The sequence below is a fragment of the Eptatretus burgeri genome, chromosome 6 (assembly GCF_056783735.1).
Source record: "Eptatretus burgeri isolate ZD-2024b chromosome 6, Ebu_testis_v1, whole genome shotgun sequence".
NCBI classification, from domain to species: Eukaryota; Metazoa; Chordata; class Myxini; order Myxiniformes; family Myxinidae; genus Eptatretus; species Eptatretus burgeri.
In genome coordinates, this window is record NC_140966.1 from 39483378 (window position 1) to 39503691 (window position 20314).

At 60.3% G+C, this 20314-nt stretch overlaps 1 protein-coding gene across 5 annotated transcripts in view; it reads left to right on the plus strand.

Annotated features, from left to right (window-relative positions):
- Positions 1 to 7652: 7652 nt before the first annotated feature.
- The window catches only part of LOC147024598 (casein kinase I-like), a 149248-nt gene continuing 136586 nt past the window's right edge, over positions 7653 to 20314 (plus strand). For 2 of the 5 annotated variants that reach the window (XM_085884657.1, XM_085884653.1), the window contains exons 1-2: positions 7653 to 7769; positions 18016 to 18103. In XM_085884657.1, the coding sequence (XP_085740783.1) occupies positions 18028 to 18103 (76 nt within the window). In that variant the 5' untranslated portion in view covers positions 7653 to 7769; positions 18016 to 18027. Of the gene's footprint in view, positions 7870 to 18009; positions 18104 to 20314 lie in introns of those variants that run through there. The other 3 variants (XM_085884654.1, XM_085884655.1, XM_085884656.1) reach the window with 3 other exon arrangements.

Here is a 20314-nt window from a genome sequence, read left to right on the forward strand (position 1 = left end):
GTTATTTGTGTGGACCACATCTGTTGGTCAAGATTTAATATTCCAAACAGGAGGCCATTTTGCCATTTGGTCCATCATGCATGCACCTTATTATTACCTGAACAAGTTTACTTACCTCCGACCTGTCCATGAGTAAGACAAGAGTTGACTACCAGAAAGGAAGACTAAAAGCCAACCTGTATTTTCCAGTTAGGTTGATGTCTGCAGTAAATAAAAAAATATGTGATGAACATCTTGAAAGAGTAGTTAAACACCTTTTTGGTGGCCCTCTTGGAAAATGGCTGCCTCATTTTGATCATATTTCTAAAAATTGACTATAACTTTGAAATGGTTGATCTGAGGCGTATACAATCCTCAACAAGATATGTTCAGTGTAAAATTTGGCTCATGCTAATGTAACTTTTGTAAATATTGGCCCATTGGATTCCAAAAATAATTGAGAAAATAAGTCAGAATTTTGATTTTTTTTTCCTCACTTAAAATTTTCTACACCTGGCATGATACTGAAATATTTATGACATTTAACTTATTTAACATGAAGATATAAGAAATATTTAACATCCAGATATAAGGCACATATGAGCTTTAATGGTATTCTTCACGTTTCAGATAATTACTCTCGCATATTGATGTAGGTATCCTTTCATTCATCATCACTGTCTGATGAGTCCTGCTGGTCATGCTCTGGCTCCTCATCATCACTGGCCATGTTGGAGAAAATGTGTAACTTGCACGCTGCTGTACATTTCAAGCCATCAATGATGCATCAGCAGTCAGCTGGCCGAGAAGAACGAGCACGCTTGCACAACATCAAACTCACAACAACTTCGCAGATTCGGGGATCCTGTCATCCACTGGATAAGAAGGCTGCCATCTTCACTTGTTGTCCATCCGTACCCTTGACTGGGGTTAGGAATATCTGGCGAAATGACTAAACTCCGTCGCCATATGGCCGCCTGGTAGTTCGATCAGATGTGTGCTGTCGGAGCGTGTCCTCACATGGAAGCTGTGCTGATTCAAGCCTTCCTCGTGTGCTGCGGAACATTTGGTATCTAAATTCATTAACTTCAGTCACTTTGGTATTGCGATGGCAAAGTTGACAAAGGAACTCCTGCTTAATGCAGAACACGTCATTGGTAATGCTCCAGCTTGTTCCAAGTGATACGAAGATATCTATGAACTTCTGATCACGCAGGAGGATTTTCAAAGCCTTCATCTTTCCTTGCCTGGCAAATGCGCTGAGGGTGTCACATTCAGTCCACGGATGAAGTCCTATAAAGGATTTGTCCATGGCAAAATGCCAAGGAATCATGTGCCGGATGCATGAAAGATGGAGGGCCCAGCCTCCCTCTCTGTCAGCACACAGCAATCCAAGTAGAATATCAACCATCTCTATGTATGTCATCAAAAAAGCTGCAAGTTGACCTCTGTCGTTTCATAAAACCTTCAGGTAAACGAGAAACAGGTCAAGAATCATCCGGCAGGATTTGTTAGTGACAGCAGTATCGTGTGTGGTGTGACAAATGTTCTGGTGAAGCTCAGACACTACCTAAATAGTGTCATTCAACTTTGGCAGATCATCACCATGGTTGGTTTCCAGCCATTCTTCAAAGCCTGACCATGATAACCTCAGCAACGCTTCATATGTCAACTTATGAAGATGGACAGCCCGGTTGCACTGTTTCCACTCAAGAACCTTGTTGATTGATACTTCTGCAATGACTCCTGATTGCCCAGCCAGATCCCGAAATACAGCATCCCCAAACATCTTTCCAACTGCGGACATCAAGTTGCAGATCGTATGGAAGCTCCCCATCATCAGCAAGATTCCGGATGTTTCCGTGCAATTTCTGTTGCCTTTGCGTACAGTGCCTGATCCAAGACAACTGCAATGTCCTCAAGATTTAGAAATGACCGGCGAGAAATGGGCTTTTGCAAGATTTCCTGGATGGTTGATAATTCAGTTGCGAGTGCGTTGATTGTAGGCAGGTATCCTATCGCATTTGCCATCACTTATTTGTGCTCTCTTGTTGGAATGTTGAATCCTGTCCAAGAACTCGTTGTTTTCTCAGATGTGTCATACACGTGCACCAAGACCCATTGCAGGTCTGTTGATGTGATCTCAGTGCTGCACTTGCATGTGTTGCTGTCAGGTCGGGTGGTACGATTGCGGGTGGACTGTTCCTTTTCCCAATAATGTATATTGGCAGTTGCGCACCTCGTGCTTTCATTGTGCATTCCTTCTCCTTCGTGGAGGCAGTCGTGACTGGTTTCGATGGTGCACACAATGAGGATGTTGGTTGAACAATAATACCGTTGACACGATGTGAGGTTCCTGCTCCACTTAGGACTTCCTTGTGCCTGTTGATATCGGTAAAGACAAGCACTGTAGAGACGGACAGAGGTACTCATATGGGAATAGGTACTGTATCAAGCTCGACACTTTCCAGCTTTTCAGTACATAATGCTGTCTTTTTCTTCGAAACGAGGGTAGGAACAGGTGTGACGACACGTTTCTACAGCACACATGTTGATCTAACTACCAGGCAGCCATATGGTGACGGAGTTTAGTGAATTCGCCAGATATTCCTCACCCCAGTCAAGGGCATGGATGGAAAATAGTTAAGATGGCAGTGTTGTTATCCAGTGGATGGCAGGATCCTCGCTCCTGAAGTTGCTCTCAGTTTGATGTCGTGCAAGTCACACTTGTTGGCCAACTAACTGCTCACGCATCATAAACGGCCTGAAATGTACAGCAGCATGCAAGTTTCACACTTGCTCCAACATGGCCAGTGATGATGAGGAGCCATATCTGCATCTTAAATATTTCTTATGTCTTCATGTTAAATGAGTTAAATGTCATAAATATTTCAGTGAGCATGATGCCAGATGTAGAAAATTTTGTGTGAGTAAAATCCAAATTCTGACCAGTTTTCTCAATTATATCAGAATCCAATGGACCAATATTTACAAAAGTTATCCTGGCATGTGCCAAATTTTATACTGAACATATCTTGTTAAGGGTTGTATATGCCACAGATCAGCCATTGCAAAGTTGTAATCAATTTTTAGAAATATGATCAAATGAGGCAGCCATTTTCCAAGATGGCCGCCAAAAAAGGTATTTTGCTCCTCTTTTGAGATGTCCTTCACATTTTTTTAAATTTACGAGACATTGTCATGTTCTGAGAAGCTTCCGCCACGCGCATGCGCAGTGTGCGCCTCCCTGGCAATAAACGTAGAGCTTCGACTTATGTGGTCCTGGCCTTTCACCCGGCAATCCTTCGGATACGCCACAATTGCTGACAAGTTTAGTGCTTTGCCAAGTTGGCATTGCTCACTGGCATCTGTAGGGATTCTGGTGGAGTACCAGCCATATGAGGACTGGGAAGACTTTACTGATCGATTGGGCCAATACTTCATCGCTAACAAGATGGCGGCGGCAGAAGATGCTGATCATCGCCAGGCCGTTCTGCTCACAGTGTGTGGCAAAACAACATTTGCCCTGATGAAGGATCTGGTTACTCCCAATAAACCGAAGGACAAAACCTTCGATGAACTGATCGAGATTGTGGCCAGACACTACGAGCCGAAACCCGGGAAAATCGTGTCCCGGTACAAGTTCTACACTCATGGGAGGAAGGAAGGTCAGTCGGTGTCTGAGTTTGTTGCTGACCTTCGTAGATTGGCTGAACATTGTGAATTCGGTGCCACGTTGGATGAGATATTGAGAGATGTTTTCATTATTGGCATCAATAAGGAGACGATCCTCCGGAAATTGTTGGCTGTTCCCGATCTCGATCTGACTAAAACTGTGTCAATCGCAACTGCCTGCATGACTACGGATGAGGGGCTGCGTGCTATCAGCGGCAGAGAGCGAGGCTCCCAGCCGAGTTCATGCAATGATGTGAACAAACTGAGCTCATCATCATCAGCTGTGAAGCCCAGCTATCCTCAATTTCACAGATCTGCTCAACACATCATCTCGTTCCATAATGCGAGCTCGTCTGTGCCAAAGCAGAGCAGTGGATCGTCGGGTTCTCCAACAGGTAAACCGTGTTGGCGTTGTGGGGGCAGGTACTTACCCCACCTGTGTCGTTTCAAACATTGCTCCTGTCATAACTGCGAAAACCTGGCCATTTATGCAAGATGTGTCGCCAGACATCCCAACACAGTACAAATCACCACATGATCGGTTTGGCCACGCCAGTGACCGGTGGTGAAGCAATACCTCCTGCTTCAAAGGAGCATGATTTGATCAATATGTTGGGTAAAAGCAAAGCCATTGTGGTGGATGTCAGGGTGAATGACATTGCCGTGGAGATGGAGCTGGACACCGGGCCAGCCAGTCAATCATGAGTTCCAAAACTTTCAATGGGCTGTTCAGCCAGGAGACAGCGAGACCAGGACTCAGACCGGTGAACGCCAAGTTGCGAACTTACACCAATGAACTGATACCTGTGATTGGTAGGGCGGAAGTGAAGGTCACCTGCAATGATGTGTCACGGAAACTACCCTTGTGGACTATTCAGAGAAATGGGCCGACATTGTTTGGGCATAATTGGCTTGAATTCATCAAACTTGATTGGCCTGTGATCAAATTGATAGCTTGTGATGTTAATCACAATGCCATTCTTGACAAATACCCCTCATTGTTGGAGGTGGTGTCAGCACCTTTAAAGGTGTTGAAGCCAAAATCTATGTGGATGAGAGTGCTAAGCCAATCTTTTGTAAAGTGAGGTCTATACTTCACATGATCCGTCCAAAGATCGAGGCGGAGCTCGACCGCCTGCTATCAAGGATGCTCCGACTCCTATGAACACGACCGAGCTCAAAGCTTTCCTGGGTATGTTGAACTATTACTGTAACTTTCATCCGAATCTAAGCACCGTCCTTGAGGCTCTCCACAAACTCTTTCATAAAGGTATTGAATGGCGATGGTGTACGCATCGCCAAGTGAGGCGTTTGCTGAGGCAAAACGGTTGCTATGTTCATCTAAAGTGTTGGTGTACTACGATACTGCTGAACCATTGGTTCTCAGATGTGATGCCTCGTCTTATGGCATTGGCTGTGTTACAGCAACGTAATTATGGTATACTACGGCCTGTGGCCAATGCATCACGCACTTTGTCAGCAGCGGAGCGTAACTTCTCAATGGTTGGAAAAAGAAGCTCTCGCATGTATTTTTGGTGTAACAAAGATGCATCAGTATCTCTTCTGTCGACAATTTGAACTTGTAACCGACTACAAACCATTGCAATCCCTGTTCAATGAGAGTAAGGGAATTAACCCACAGGCCTCTGCACACAATCAGCGTTGGGCTGAGAAGTTAGCAGCCTCTGACTACTCTATAAGGTATCGTCCTGGCAGTGAGAATTTCTGTGCTGATGCTTTGAGTAGATTACCACTCCCAGTTAATGTGGGTAATGTACCTGTGCCGGGAGAAATTTTTATGGCAAAGAGTGTGTTTGACTGTCATAATGCTCCAATCACTTCCAAACAAATTGAACAATGGACAAATGTGGACCCGACCCTTTCGATGGTCAAACGATGTGTTATCAGTAGCATATGGTCAACTCTACCATCTGAGTTCCGTGACAAATTGAGGCCGTACCTTGCTCGTAAAAACGAGTTGTCTTTACATTCTGGTTGCCTGCTGTCATTGTACCGGCCAAAGGTCGAAACAAGGTGTGTGATGAGCTACAGGAATCACATCCAGGGATTGTAACCATGAAGTTAATTGCTAGGAGCCATGTTTGTTGGCCAGGTATAGATGAAAACCGAGAGAGCTACGTTCGCCATTGCTCCGTGTGTCAGGCAACTGCCCTGAACTCACCTGAGGCACCGCTTCACATGTGGTCATGGCCTTCCAAACCACCATGGTCTCGAATTCACATCGATTACGCTGGTCCATTCTTAGGGAAGATGTTTTTGGTTGTTATTGATGCTCATTCAAAGTGGATTGAATGTTTAGCCTCATCATCCTGTACGAGCGAAATCACGGTTGAAAGTTTACGTGCCGTGTTTGCCACTCATGGTTTGCCAGATTGTGTTGTTCGTGATAATGGCTCATGTTTAACCAGCGCTGTGTTTCAGGATTTCTTGAAACAAAATGGTGTCAAGCACTATCACAGTGCTCCCTTCATACCTGCTTGGAATGGTCAGGCTGAAAGAGCTGTCCAGGTGATCAAGAATGGTCTCAAAAAGGCAAATGACGGTTCTTCTCTGCAAACCAAGTTATCACGTTTGTTATTTACATAGAGGACACGTCCGCACACAAACACTGGACGCACACCCACAGAAATGATGTTTGCTCGAATGCTAAAGACACGCTTAGACCTGATTCATCCGAATGATTCGTCCAGGGTTGCGGACCACCAGTTTAAACAGAAGTGGCACCATGACAGGACCTCAGTTACACGCGCCATCAATGTGTTCGATCCTGTTTTTGTGCGGAATCCCGGCCGTAGATCGAAATGGCTCACTGGTCGTGTTATAAATCGAATTTGCAACTCTTTATTTGTTGTGGAACTGTCCAATGGAGAAACAGTACGTCAACATATTTACCAGCTCCTCCTGAGGCATTGTGACCCCAATCCTCCAAACTATATTCAGCCCTTTGAGGGTGATTCCCTGGTGTCAGTTCCGATTATGGACCAAGTGACTGAGCCCACTGAGTCAGAGCCCGATGGTAGTGTGGTGGAGCCTGCTCCTCCTCCTTCCTCTCCATCTCCTCTTGAGGAATTGTGACCCCAACACCTCCAAACTATATTCAGCCCTTTGAGGGTGATTCCCTGGTCTCTGTTCCGATTATGGGCCAAGTGCCCGAGCCCACTGAGTCAGAGCCCGATGGTGGTGTGGTGGAGCCTGCTCCTCCTCCTTCTTCTCCATCTCCTCTTGAGGCTGCTGCTGTAGGTGTTCCACAAGAACAGTGACCCATCTTGCGACGCTCTGCTCGCACATACAAGGCACCGGAGCGGTTGAATTTGTGATTTAATTTGTGATTGTACCTCGCACTGTTGTATTAGTGTTGTTGGGGGAATAATGTTGTGCAAGATTTTATTTGGGGGGGGGGGAAATGTTGTCATGTTGTCATGTTCTGTGAAGCTACCACCACGCGCATGCGCAGTGTGCGCCCCGACATACCATTAACGATCCACATCTCTTTACAATTACCAACAATGGATTCGCACCACATCTCGATGACTGCAGTACAGGCTCAGCGCTGAAGGATTAAGCCAGAGTGCCGGCACACAATGGCCTACCCTTTTTGAGATACGAGGGATCTTTAGACCGGCTGTAAGCTTTATTTTCGAATTAGGACGCCGCGTACTCCGAGAAGGAGCACGCTGCCCGGTCGGTAGTGCCTGCTCCGGCAGGTAGGATGGAAGTTTTTAGTTCCTTCTTCATGTCTGCATGGTCGGCATTTTGTTTGTGATAATTGAAAGAGCGGTGTAAGAGGCGGTTGTCAACAATGACGTCGGCGGTGTACACGTTTACCGTTTCACGCTTTATGAAACGAGTTCATCCTCGGTCTTTATTCGAAAATTTCCTTTCAAAATAACTCTGAACACGAGAATTTCAAAGGTTCGACAAAGCAGGAAGAAAAAGGGCGAAGCGGAACAAATGACAAGCCTTCCAACACGGAAATACGTCATTGTTATCTACTTCCGGGATTTGTATGCGTTACGTCATAACTAATTAGCATATAGTTTGTTGAATGGTTGAGCCACTTTCGGGGCTTTGTGCGAATCTGTTTCATCTTGCTGGTGAGGAACAAGAAAGTGTTAATGTGTATTATGAGATGCGTCGTACGTGAGTCGATGATGGTACATCTGTCGTCAGTGTGTCGATGTCGTTTGTGAAAAGGTAAAAAAGCGGTGTTGAAAACTGCTCCCACAGCTCGAGATTTTCGAACCACAAATGTCACTTTGTTTTTGATTCGTTCAGTAGAGATGTCGGAATATCTTTTTTTGTTCCTTTGCTTCTTGTTTGTCTCTTTCTCCAGTTCCGGAAGAACAGCTTCCAATCTTTCGTTCCTGAAAGCTCTTTGTCCGTCTTTCTTGAGTCCCGCTTGGCCCACATATCCCTCTTTTTCCCTCGAATCGTGCTTCACTTTCTCTCCGCTCGGGTCCGGCGTCCGTCCCCCCTTCTCTCCGCTCGGGTCCGGCGTCCGTCCCCCCTTCTCTCCGCTCGGGTCCGGCGTCCGTCCCCCCTTATCTCCGCTCGGGTCCGGCGTCCGTCCCCCCTTCTCGCCGCTCGGGTCCGGCGTCCGTCCCCCCTTCTCGCCGCTCGGGTCCGGCGTCCGTCCCCCCCCTTCTCGCCGCTCGGGTCCGGCGTCCGTCCCCCCCTTCTCTCCGCTCGGGTCCGGCGTCCCCCCCTTCTCTCCGCTCGGGTCCGGCGTCCCCCCTTCTCTCCGCTCGGGTCCGGCGTCCGTCCCCCCTTCTCTCCGCTCGGGTCCGGCGTCCGTCCCCCCTTCTCTCCGCTCGGGTCCGGCGTCCGTCCCCCCTTATCTCCGCTCGGGTCCGGCGTCCGTCCCCCCTTCTCGCCGCTCGGGTCCGGCGTCCGTCCCCCTTCTCGCCGCTCGGGTCCGGCGTCCGTCCCCCTTCTCGCCGATCGGGTCCGGCGTCCGTCCCCCTTCTCGCCGATCGGGTCCGGCGTCCGTCCCCCCTTCTCGCCGCTCGGGTCCGGCGTCCGTCCCCCCCCTTCTCGCCGCTCGGGTCCGGCGTCCGTCCCCCCCCTTCTCGCCGCTCGGGTCCGGCGTCCGTCCCCCTTCTCTCCGCTCGGGTCCGGCGTCCCCCCTTCTCTCCGCTCGGGTCCGGCGTCCGTCCCCCCTTCTCTCCGCTCGGGTCCGGCGTCCCCCCCCTTCTCTCCGCTCGGGTCCGGCGTCCGTCCCCCCCTTCTCTCCGCTCGGGTCCGGCGTCCGTCCCCCCCTTCTCTCCGCTCGGGTCCGGCGTCCGTCCCCCCCTTCTCTCCGCTCGGGTCCGGCGTCCGTCCCCCCTTCTCGCCGCTCGGGTCCGGCGTCCGTCCCCCCTTCTCGCCGCTCGGGTCCGGCGTCCGTCCCCCCTTCTCGCCGATCGGGTCCGGCGTCCGTCCCCCCTTCTCGCCGATCGGGTCCGGCGTCCGTCCCCCCTTCTCGCCGCTCGGGTCCGGCGTCCGTCCCCCCTTCTCGCCGCTCGGGTCCGGCGTCCGTCCCCCCTTCTCGCCGCTCGGGTCCGGCGTCCGTCCCCCCTTCTCGCCGCTCGGGTCCGGCGGCCGTCCCCCTTCTCGCCGCTCGGGTCCGGCGTCCGTCCCCCTTCTCGCCGCTCGGGTCCGGCGTCCGTCCCCCTTCTCGCCGCTCGGGTCCGGCGTCCGTCCCCCTTCTCGCCGCTCGGGTCCGGCGTCCGTCCCCCTTCTCGCCGCTCGGGTCCGGCGTCCGTCCCCCCTTCTCGCCGCTCGGGTCCGGCGTCCGCCCCCCCCCCTCGCCGCCCGGGTCCGGCGTCCGTCCCCCCCTCTCGCCGCTCGGGTCCGGCGTCCGTCCCCCCCTCTCGCCGCTCGGGTCCGGCGTCCGTCCCCCCTTCTCGCCGCTCGGGTCCGGCGTCCGTCCCCCCTTCTCGCCGCTCGGGTCCGGCGTCCGTCCCCCCTCGCCGCTCGGGTCCGGCGTCCGTCCCCCCCCTCGCCGCTCGGGTCCGGCGTCCGTCCCCCCCCCTCGCCGCTCGGGTCCGGCGTCCGTCCCCCCCTTCTCGCCGCTCGGGTCCGGCTTCCGTCCCCCCCTTCTCTCCGCTCGGGTCCGGCGTCCGTCCCCCCTTCTCGCCGCTCGGGTCCGGCTTCCGTCCCCCCCTTCTCTCCGCTCGGGTCCGCCGTCCGTCCCCCCTTCTCTCCGCTCGGGTCCGGCGTCCGTCCCCCCTTCTCTCCGCTCGGGTCCGGCGTCCGTCCCCCCCTTCTCTCCGCTCGGGTCCGGCGTCCGTCCCCCCCTTCTCTCCGCTCGGGTCCGGCGTCCGTCCCCCCCTTCTCTCCGCTCGGGTCCGGCGTCCGTCCCCCCCCTTCTCTCCGCTCGGGTCCGGCGTCCGTCCCCCTTCTCTCCGCTCGGGTACGGCGTCCGTCCCCCCCTTCTCTCCGCTCGGGTCCGGCGTCCGTCCCCCCCTTCTCTCCGCTCGGGTCCGGCGTCCGTCCACCCCTTCTCTCCGCTCGGGTCCGGCGTCCGTCCCCCCCTTCTCGCCGCTCGGGTCCGGCGTCCGTCCCCCCCTTCTCGCCGCTCGCGTCCGGCGTCCGTCCCCCCTTCTCGCCGCTCGCGTCCGGCGTCCGTCCCCCCTTCTCGCCGCTCGGGTCCGGCGTCCGTCCCCCCTTCTCGCCGCTCGGGTCCGGCGTCCGTCCCCCCTTCTCGCCGCTCGGGTCCGGCGTCCGTCCCCCCCCCTCGCCGCTCGGGTCCGGCGTCCGTCCCCCCCCTCGCCGCTCGGGTCCGGCGTCCGGCCCCCCCTCTCCCCCCTCCGGCCCGGCGCCCGTCCCCCCTTCTCGCCGCTCGGGTCCGGCGTCCGTCCCCCCTTCTCTCCGCTCGGGTCCGGCGTCCGTCCCCCCTTCTCGCCGCTCGCGTCCGGCGTCCGTCCCCCCTTCTCGCCGCTCGCGTCCGGCGTCCGTCCCCCCTTCTCGCCGCTCGCGTCCGGCGTCCGTCCCCCCCCCCTTCTCTCCGCTCGGGCCCGGCTTCCGTCCCCCCCTTCTCTCCCCTCCGGGCCCGCTTCCGTCCCCCCCTCTCTCCGCCCGGGTCCCGCGTCCGTCCCCCCCTCCCCTCCGCTCGGGTCCGGCGTCCGTCCCCCTTCTCTCCGCTCGGGTCCGGCGTCCGTCCCCCCCTTCTCTCCGCTCGGGCCCGGCCTCCGTCCCCCCTTCTCTCCGCTCGGGTCCGGCGTCCGCCCCCCCTCCCCTCCGCTCGGGCCCGGCGTCCGTCCCCCCCCTTCTCTCCGCTCGGGTCCGGCGTCCGTCCCCCCTTCTCTCCGCTCGGGTCCGGCGTCCGTCCCCCCTTCTCTCCGCTCGGGTCCGGCGTCCCCCCCTTCTCTCCGCTCGGGTCCGGCGTCCCCCCCTTCTCTCCGCTCGGGTCCGGCGTCCCCCCCTTCTCTCCGCTCGGGTCCGGCGTCCGTCCCCCCTTCTCGCCGCTCGGGTCCGGCGTCCCCCCTTCTCGCCGCTCGGGTCCGGCGTCCCCCCTTCTCTCCGCTCGGGTCCGGCGTCCCCCCTTCTCTCCGCTCGGGTCCGGCGTCCGTCCCCCCTTCTCTCCGCTCGGGTCCGGCGTCCGTCCCCCCTTCTCTCCGCTCGGGTCCGGCGTCCGTCCCCCCCCTCGCCGCTCGGGTCCGGCGTCCGTCCCCCCCTCGCCGCTCGGGTCCGGCGTCCGTCCCCCCCTCGCCGCTCGGGTCCGGCGTCCGTCCCCCCCTCGCCGCTCGGGTCCGGCGTCCGTCCCCCTTCTCGCCGCTCGGGTCCGGCGTCCGTCCCCCCTTCTCGCCGCTCGGGTCCGGCGTCCGTCCCCCTTCTCGCCGCTCGGGTCCGGCGTCCGTCCCCCCTTCTCGCCGCTCGCGTCCGGCGTCCGTCCCCCCTTCTCGCCGCTCGCGTCCGGCGTCCGTCCCCCCTTCTCGCCGCTCGCGTCCGGCGTCCGTCCCCCCTTCTCGCCGCTCGCGTCCGGCGTCCGTCCCCCCTTCTCGCCGCTCGCGTCCGGCGTCCGTCCCCCCTTCTCGCCGCTCGCGTCCGGCGTCCGTCCCCCCCTTCTCCCCGCTCGCGTCCGGCGTCCGTCCCCCCTCCTCGCCGATTTGGGTCCGGCGTCCGTCCCCCCTTCTCGCCGCTCGGGACCGGCGCCCTTCCCCGCCCTTCTCGCCGCTCGCGTCCGGCGTCCGTCCCCCCTTCTCGCCGCTCGGGTCCGGCGTCCGTCCCCCCTTCTCGCCGCTCGGGTCCGGCGTCCGTCCCCCCTTCTCGCCGCTCGCGTCCGGCGTCCGTCCCCCCTTCTCGCCGCTCGCGTCCGGCGTCCGTCCCCCCTTCTCGCCGCTCGCGTCCCGGCGTCCGTCCCCCCTTCTCGCCGCTCGCGTCCGGCGTCCGTCCCCCTTCTCGCCGCTCGGGTCCGGCGTCCGTCCCCCTTCTCGCCGCTCGGGTCCGGCGTCCGTCCCCCCTTCTCGCCGCTCGGGTCCGGCGTCCGTCCCCCCCTCGCCGCTCGGGTCCGGCGTCCGTCCCCCCTGCGCCGCTCGGGTCCGGCGTCCGTCCCCCCTCGCCGCTCGGGTCCGGCGTCCGTCCCCCCTTCTCGCCGCTCGGGTCCGGCGTCCGTCCCCCCTTCTCGCCGCTCGGGTCCGGCGTCCGTCCCCCTTCTCGCCGCTCGGGTCCGGCGTCCGTCCCCCCTGCGCCGCTCGGGTCCGGCGTCCGTCCCCCCCTCGCCGCTCGGGTCCGGCGTCCGTCCCCCCTTCTGGCCGCTCGGGTCCGGCGTCCGTCCCCCCATCTCGCCGCTCGGGTCCGGCTTCCGTCCCCCCTTCTCTCCGCTCGGGTCCGGCGTCCGTCCCCCCTTCTCTCCGCTCGGGTCCGGCGTCCGTCCCCCCTTCTCTCCGCTCGGGTCCGGCGTCCGTCCCCCCTTCTCTCCGCTCGGGTCCGGCGTCCGTCCCCCCTTCTCTCCGCTCGGGTCCGGCGTCCCCCCCCCCTTCTCTCCGCTCGGGTCCGGCGTCCGTCCCCCCCTCGCCGCTCGGGTCCGGCGTCCGTCCCCCCTTCTCTCCGCTCGGGTCCGGCTTCCGTCCCCCCTTCTCTCCCCTCGGGTCCGGCGCCCCTCCCCCCTTCTCTCCGCTCGGGCCCGGCGTCCCCCCCCCCTTCTCTCCGCTCGGGTCCGGCGTCCGTCCCCCCTTCTCTCCGCTCGGGTCCGGCGTCCGTCCCCCCTTCTCTCCGCTCGGGTCCGGTGCCCGTCCCCCTTCTCTCCGCTCGGGTCCGGCGTCCCCCCCCCTTCTCTCCGCTCGGGTCCGGCGTCCGTCCCCCCTTCTCTCCGCTCGGGTCCGGCTTCCGTCCCCCCTTCTCTCCGCTCGGGTCCGGCGTCCGTCCCCCCTTCTCTCCGCTCGGGTCCGGCGTCCGTCCCCCCTTCTCTCCGCTCGGGTCCGGCGTCCGTCCCCCTTCTCGCCGCTCGGGTCCGGCGTCCGTCCCCCTTCTCGCCGCTCGGGTCCGGCGTCCGTCCCCCCTTCTCGCCGCTCGGGTCCGGCGTCCGTCCCCCTTCTCGCCGCTCGGGTCCGGCGTCCGTCCCCCCTTCTCGCCGATCGGGTCCGGCGTCCGTCCCCCTTCTCGCCGATCGGGTCCGGCGTCCGTCCCCCTTCTCGCCGCTCGGGTCCGGCGTCCGTCCCCCCTTCTCGCCGCTCGGGTCCGGCGTCCGTCCCCCCTTCTCGCCGCTCGGGTCCGGCGTCCCCCCCCCTTCTCGCCGCTCGGGTCCGGCGTCCGTCCCCCCTTCTCGCCGCTCGGGTCCGGCGTCCGTCCCCCCTTCTCGCCGCTCGGGTCCGGCGTCCGTCCCCCTTCTCGCCGCTCGGGTCCGGCGTCCGTCCCCCCTTCTCGCCGCTCGGGTCCGGCGTCCGTCCCCCCTTCTCTCCGCTCGGGTCCGGCTTCCGTCCCCCCTTCTCTCCGCTCGGGTCCGGCGTCCGTCCCCCCCTTCTCTCCGCTCGGGTCCGGCGTCCGTCCCCCCTTCTCTCCGCTCGGGTCCGGCGTCCGTCCCCCCTTCTCTCCGCTCGGGTCCGGCGTCCGTCCCCCCTTCTCTCCGCTCGGGTCCGGCGTCCGTCCCCCCTTCTCTCCGCTCGGGCCCCGCGTCCCTCCCCCCTTCTCTCCGCTCGGGTCCGGCGTCCGTCCCCCCCCTTCTCTCCGCTCGGGTCCGGCGTCCGTCCCCCCTTCTCTCCGCTCGGGTCCGGCGTCCGTCCCCCTTCTCTCCGCTCGGGTCCGGCGTCCGTCCCCCCTTCTCTCCGCTCGGGTCCGGCGTCCGTCCCCCCCCTCGCCGCTCGGGTCCGGCGTCCGTCCCCCCCTCGCCGCTCGGGTCCGGCGTCCGTCCCCCCTCGCCGCTCGGGTCCGGCGTCCGTCCCCACCCTTCTCGCCGCTCGGGTCCGGCGTCCGTCCCCCCTTCTGGCCGCTCGGGTCCGGCGTCCGTCCCCCCTTCTCGCCGCTCGGGTCCGGCTTCCGTCCCCCCTTCTCTCCGCTCGGGTCCGGCGTCCGTCCCCCTTCTCTCCGCTCGGGTCCGGCGTCCGTCCCCCCTTCTCTCCGCTCGGGTCCGGCGTCCGTCCCCCCTTCTCTCCGCTCGGGTCCGGCGTCCGTCCCCCCCCTTCTCTCCGCTCGGGTCCGGCGTCCGTCCCCCCCTTCTCTCCGCTCGGGTCCGGCGTCCGTCCCCCCTTCCCTCCGCTCGGGTCCGGCGTCCCCCCCCCTTCTCTCCGCTCGGGTCCGGCGTCCGTCCCCCCCTTCTCTCCGCTCGGGTCCGGCGTCCGTCCCCCTTCTCTCCGCTCGGGTCCGGCGTCCGTCCCCCTTCTCTCCGCTCGGGTCCGGCGTCCGTCCCGCCCTTTTCTCCGCTCGGGTCCGGCATCCGTTCCCCCCCTTCTCTCCGCTCGGGTCCGGCGTCCGTCCCCCCCTTCTCGCCGCTCGGGTCCGGCTTCCGTCCCCCCCTTCTCTCCGCTCGGGTCCGGCGTCCGTCCCCCCTTCTCGCCGCTCGGGTCCGGCTTCCGTCCCCCCCTTCTCTCCGCTCGGGTCCGCCGTCCGTCCCCCTTCTCTCTCCGCTCGGGTCCGGCGTCCGTCCCCCTTCTCTCCGCTCGGGTCCGGCGTCCGTCCCGCCCTTTTCTCCGCTCGGCTCCGGCGTCCGTCCCCCCTTCTCTCCGCTCGGGTCCGGCGTCCGTCCCCCCCTTCTCTCCGCTCGGGTCCGGCGTCCGTCCCCCCTTCTCTCCGCTCGGGTCCGGCGTCCGTCCCCCCTTCTCTCCGCTCGGGTCCGGCGTCCGTCCCCCCCCTTCTCTCCGCTCGGGTCCGGCGTCCGTCCCCCCTTCTCTCCGCTCGGGTCCGGCGTCCGTCCCCCCTTCTCTCCGCTCGGGTCCGGCGTCCGTCCCCCCCTTCTCTCCGCTCGGGTCCGGCGTCCGTCCCCCCTTCTCGCCGCTCGGGTCCGGCGTCCGTCCCCCCTTCTCGCCGCTCGGGTCCGGCGTCCGTCCCCCCTTCTCGCCGATCGCGTCCGGCGTCCGTCCCCCCCTTCTCGCCGCTCGCGTCCGGCGTCCGTCCCCCCCTTCTCTCCGCTCGGGTCCGGCGTCCGTCCCCCCTCTCTCCGCTCGGGTCCGGCGTCCGTCCCCCCTCTCCGCTCGGGTCCGGCGTCCGTCCCCCCCCTCGCCGCTCGGGTCCGGCGTCCGTCCCCCCCCCCGCCGCTCGGGCCCGGCGTCCGTCCCCCCCCTGCGCCGCTCGGGTCCGGCGTCCGTCCCCCCTCTCTCCGCTCGGGTCCGGCGTCCGTCCCCCCCTTCTCTCCGCTCGGGTCCGGCGTCCGTCCCCCTTCTCTCCGCTCGGGTCCGGCGTCCGTCCCCCTTCTCTCCGCTCGGGTCCGGCGTCCGTCCCCCTTCTCTCCGCTCGGGTCCGGCGTCCGTCCCCCCCCTTCTCTCCGCTCGGGTCCGGCGTCCGTCCCCCTTCTCTCCGCTCGGGTACGGCGTCCGTCCCCCCCTTCTCTCCGCTCGGGTCCGGCGTCCGTCCCCCCCCCTCGCCGCTCGGGTCCGGCGTCCGTCCCCCCTCGCCGCTCGGGTCCGGCGTCCGTCCCCCCCTCGCCGCTCGGGTCCGGCGTCCGTCCCCCTTCTCTCCGCTCGGGTCCGGCGTCCGTCCCCCTTCTCTCCGCTCGGGTCCGGCGTCCGTCCCCCCCCTTCTCTCCGCTCGGGTCCGGCGTCCGTCCCCCTTCTCTCCGCTCGGGTACGGCGTCCGTCCCCCCCTTCTCTCCGCTCGGGTCCGGCGTCCGTCCCCCCTTCTCTCCGCTCGGGTCCGGCGTCCGTCCCCCCTTCTCGCCGCTCGGGTCCGGCTTCCGTCCCCCCCTTCTCTCCGCTCGGGTCCGGCGTCCGTCCCCCCTTCTCGCCGCTCGGGTCCGGCTTCCGTCCCCCCCTTCTCTCCGCTCGGGTCCGGCGTCCGTCCCCCCTTCTCTCCGCTCGGGTCCGGCGTCCGTCCCCCCCTTCTCTCCGCTCGGGTCCGGCTTCCGTCCCCCCCTTCTCTCCGCTCGGGTCCGGCGTCCGTCCCCCCTTCTCTCCGCTCGGGTCCGGCGTCCGTCCCCCCCTTCTCTCCGCTCGGGTCCGGCGTCCGTCCCCCCCTTCTCTCCGCTCGGGTCCGGCGTCCGTCCCCCTTCTCTCCGCTCGGGTACGGCGTCCGTCCCCCCTTCTCTCCGCTCGGCCCCGGCGTCCCCCCCCCCTTCTCGCCGCTCGGGTCCGGCGTCCGTCCCCCCTTCTCGCCGCTCGGGTCCGGCGTCCGTCCCCCCTTCTCGCCGCTCGGGTCCGGCGTCCGTCCCCCCTTCTCGCCGCTCGCGTCCGGCGTCCGTCCCCCCCCTTCTCTCCGCTCGGGTCCGGCTTCCGTCCCCCCCTTCTCTCCGCTCGGGTCCGGCTTCCGTCCCCCCCTTCTCTCCGCTCGGGTCCGGCGTCCGTCCCCCCTTCTCTCCGCTCGGGTCCGGCGTCCGTCCCCCCTTCTCTCCGCTCGGGTCCGGCGTCCGTCCCCCCTTCTCTCCGCTCGGGTCCGGCGTCCGTCCCCCCCTTCTCTCCGCTCGGGTCCGGCGTCCGTCCCCCCCTTCTCTCCGCTCGGGTCCGGCGTCCGTCCCCCCCTTCTCTCCGCTCGGGTCCGGCGTCCGTCCCCCCTTCTCGCCGCTCGGGTCCGGCGTCCGTCCCCCCCTTCTCTCCGCTCGGGTCCGGCGTCCGTCCCCCCCTTCTCTCCGCTCGGGTCCGGCGTCCGTCCCCCCTTCTCGCCGCTCGGGTCCGGCGTCCGTCCCCCCTTCTCGCCGCTCGGGTCCGGCGTCCGTCCCCCCCTTCTCGCCGCTCGGGTCCGGGGTGCGTCCTCCCTTCTCGCCGCTTGGGTCCGGCGTCCGTCCTCCCTTCTCGCCGCTCGGGTCCGGCGTCCGTCCCCCCCTTCTCGCCGCTCGGGTCCGGCGTCCGTCCCCCCTTCTCGCCGCTCGGGTCCGGCGTCCGTCCCCCCTTCTCGCCGCTCGGGTCCGGCGTCCGTCCCCCCTTCTCGCCGCTCGGGTCCGGCGTCCGTCCCCCCTTCTCGCCGCTCGGGTCCGGCGTCCGTCCCCCTCCTCCCCGCTCGGGCCCGGCGCCCGTCCCCCCCCCTCCCCGCTCGGGTCCGGCGTCCGTCCCCCCCTCTCGCCGCTCGGGTCCGGCGTCCGTCCCCCCCTCTCGCCGCTCGGGTCCGGCGTCCGTCCCCCCCCTTCTCGCCGCTCGGGTCCGGCGTCCGTCCCCCCTTCTCGCCGCTCGGGTCCGGCGTCCGTCCCCCCTTCTCGCCGCTCGGGTCCGGCGTCCGTCCCCCCTTCTCGCCGCTCGGGTCCGGCGTCCGTCCCCCCTTCTCGCCGCTCGGGTCCGGCGTCCGTCCCCCCTTCTCGCCGCTCGGGTCCGGCGTCCGTCCCCCCTTCTCGCCGCTCGGGTCCGGCGTCCGTCCCCCCTTCTCGCCGCTCGGGTCCGGCGTCCGTCCCCTCCCTTCTCGCCGCTCGGGTCCGGCGTCCGTCCCCTCCCTTCTCGCCGCTCGGGTCCGGCGTCCGTCCCCCCCTTCTCGCCGCTCGGGTCCGGCGTCCATCGCCCCCTTCTCTCTGCTCGGGTCCTGCGTCTGTCCCCCCCCCCCCCTTCTCGCCCATTGGGTCCGGCCCCTGTCCCATCTTATCGTTCACACCTATTGAGTCATGCCCAACTCTTATTCTGTGTTCCTTGACCTTCGAGTCCCACCAGCCCCACTTACTTGCAGAATGAATTCCACCTGGCATATTTTTATCCTGTTTTCCTGTACCCCCCCCCCATTGGATGGTTTTGGGAAAAAAAAAACTTTTTTGTTTTGTTTGGTTTTTCCCTTCCCTGCCTTTAATATTTTTTTTAGGACGAGGCTGTCATGGATCTTCGTATCGGCAATAAATTTCGTCTGGGCCGCAAGATTGGTAGTGGATCTTTTGGGGACATTTATCTTGGTAAGTTTGTGTTTGGGTTATTTTTCACGTCTCCTCCTCTTTCCATGTTATTATGCCTTCGCACCAAGGGTGCCGGAGGCATTATTGAGTCCCCCGGACTCTGCATAGTATTGATTGATGAATTTTGTGTGGACAGTGGCGGGAAAGCGGGTTGCGGGGGGGGGGGGGGCGAAAAACACCTTAATGGATAGGTTATGAGCTGTAGTTGTGCACCTTGACATTAGTTTTTTTGACAGACATGAAGATGCGAGGAAAAAACGGTATTTTTAATCGCGCTAATATATTATATTGTGAGACGCTAAACATCTACTCGCCTCGCGGCAGCATCTACCGCTGTGTATCTATTCATGGCGTCACCTGGTGGTCCGAGGGGACTCGTATGTTCAAAAGAACACACCCTTATATTTTTTATTTTATTTTCTTTCTTCTCAATTCAGTTATTTGGTGGATCCTGCAGGTATTTTTATTATTACTTTTTTATCAGAGTGAGATTTTTTTTAATATGTTTGTCACAAGATAGGTTTTTTTGCACCTAAAATGGTGGTGATGTTTTACTTGACATTCTTGGTGAAATTGATCCATATACAGTGGCCTGCAAAAGTATTCCCCCCCCTCCCCCCTCCAAAGTTTTCATATGTTGATGTCACCTGAGCTTATTTCATAATTATTTCAAAGCTATGTTAATGTACAGAGTCTTCACAAACTACTCCAAAATGATAAAGCTAAACAATGCAGATAAAATGTGAATAAGTTTGATTAACAGAGAAAATTAGATGATTCTCAGTTGCATATGTATTGAAACCCTTTGCCTAATTCACTCTCCATCACTTCAGGAGTAAATTATGTGTTTGAAACGTTAAATAAAAAGTGTAATAGGGTTCACCTGTATGTAGTTGGTGGTTTAACTTAATTTAGCTCCCCACTTAAATATGGATTTTTATGGTGCAACTCACTTGGTCGACCAACAAGGCAAACATGAAGACCAAGGATCTTTTCAAAGAGGTCAACCATAAAGTGGTGGAGAAGCACCATTCAGGAGAGGGTTATAAGAAGATTTGAAAGTCACTCATCCCTTTGAGTACGGTGGAAGACTCGTCATACTACGCAGGCTCTACCCAGATCAAGTCGTCCATCCCAACTCTGCAGCTGCGCAAGCAGGACATTGGTTTGGTACGTCACTGTAAATCCATCAATGACTTTAAAAGATCTGTAAGGCTCCATGTCTGAGTTGGGGGGTCATTGTTTAATCATCAATATCCCATTCCCTTCACAAAGATGGCCTCTATGGAAAGGTTGCAAGAAAGGAACCATTACCGAAAAAGATGCATCTAAAAGCTCATATGGAGTTTGTAAAAAAACATCTTGATACTGCATGCATCTGACGAAGCATTTTATGGTCAGACAAGACAAAAATTGAACTTTTTTGGTCCAAATTCAAAGTGTTACGTCTGGCGCTAGTCTAACACTGCACACCGCCCAGTCAAGCAAAGTGGTAGTATCATGTTATGGGGCTGCTTTTCATCAGCAGGGACTGGCAAGGTGGTCAGGATAGAAGGGCCAATGGATGGTGCAAAGTACAGAAAAATCCTTGATGAAAACCTGCTTCAGTCAGCCATTAATCTGAAACTGTGTAGGAGATTCACATTTCAACAGGACAAAGATCCGAAACACAAACCTGAAGCCACACTGGAGTGGCTGAATAAGAAGAAAATAAATGTTCTTGAGTAGCCCAGTCAAAGTCCTGACTTGAACATTTATGGTTAGACTTGGAGGTTGCAGTCTATCGAAGATAAAAATTTCCACATGATCGTCTCCCAATCTGAATATGTCGATCTTGTCGGTTGAGAAGATTTTGTACCTTTAATTATTATTATTATTATTTAAAATAGGTTTAAATATAAAGTGCTTTTTCACTTTCCTTCTGCACTGTCTGCAGTAGTTTCATCAAGTCGTCTTTACTTTCTACCACCAGAGTGGTATCGTCATCATACCTTAGAACTTTGAATGTTGATACGTATTCCTCCAATCCTGACTCGATTGTCTGTCATCCATGTTTGATTTCCTCATGGTTTACTCGTTGTCCAGACTGAACAAGTAAGGGGGAGAGAATGCACCTCTGTCTAAACCCTTTTTCAATTCCAAGCTGTTCTACCTCTCCATACTCTGTTCTTACTGCAGCTGCTTGTGTTGTGGAGCCGGGTGTCGGCGGCA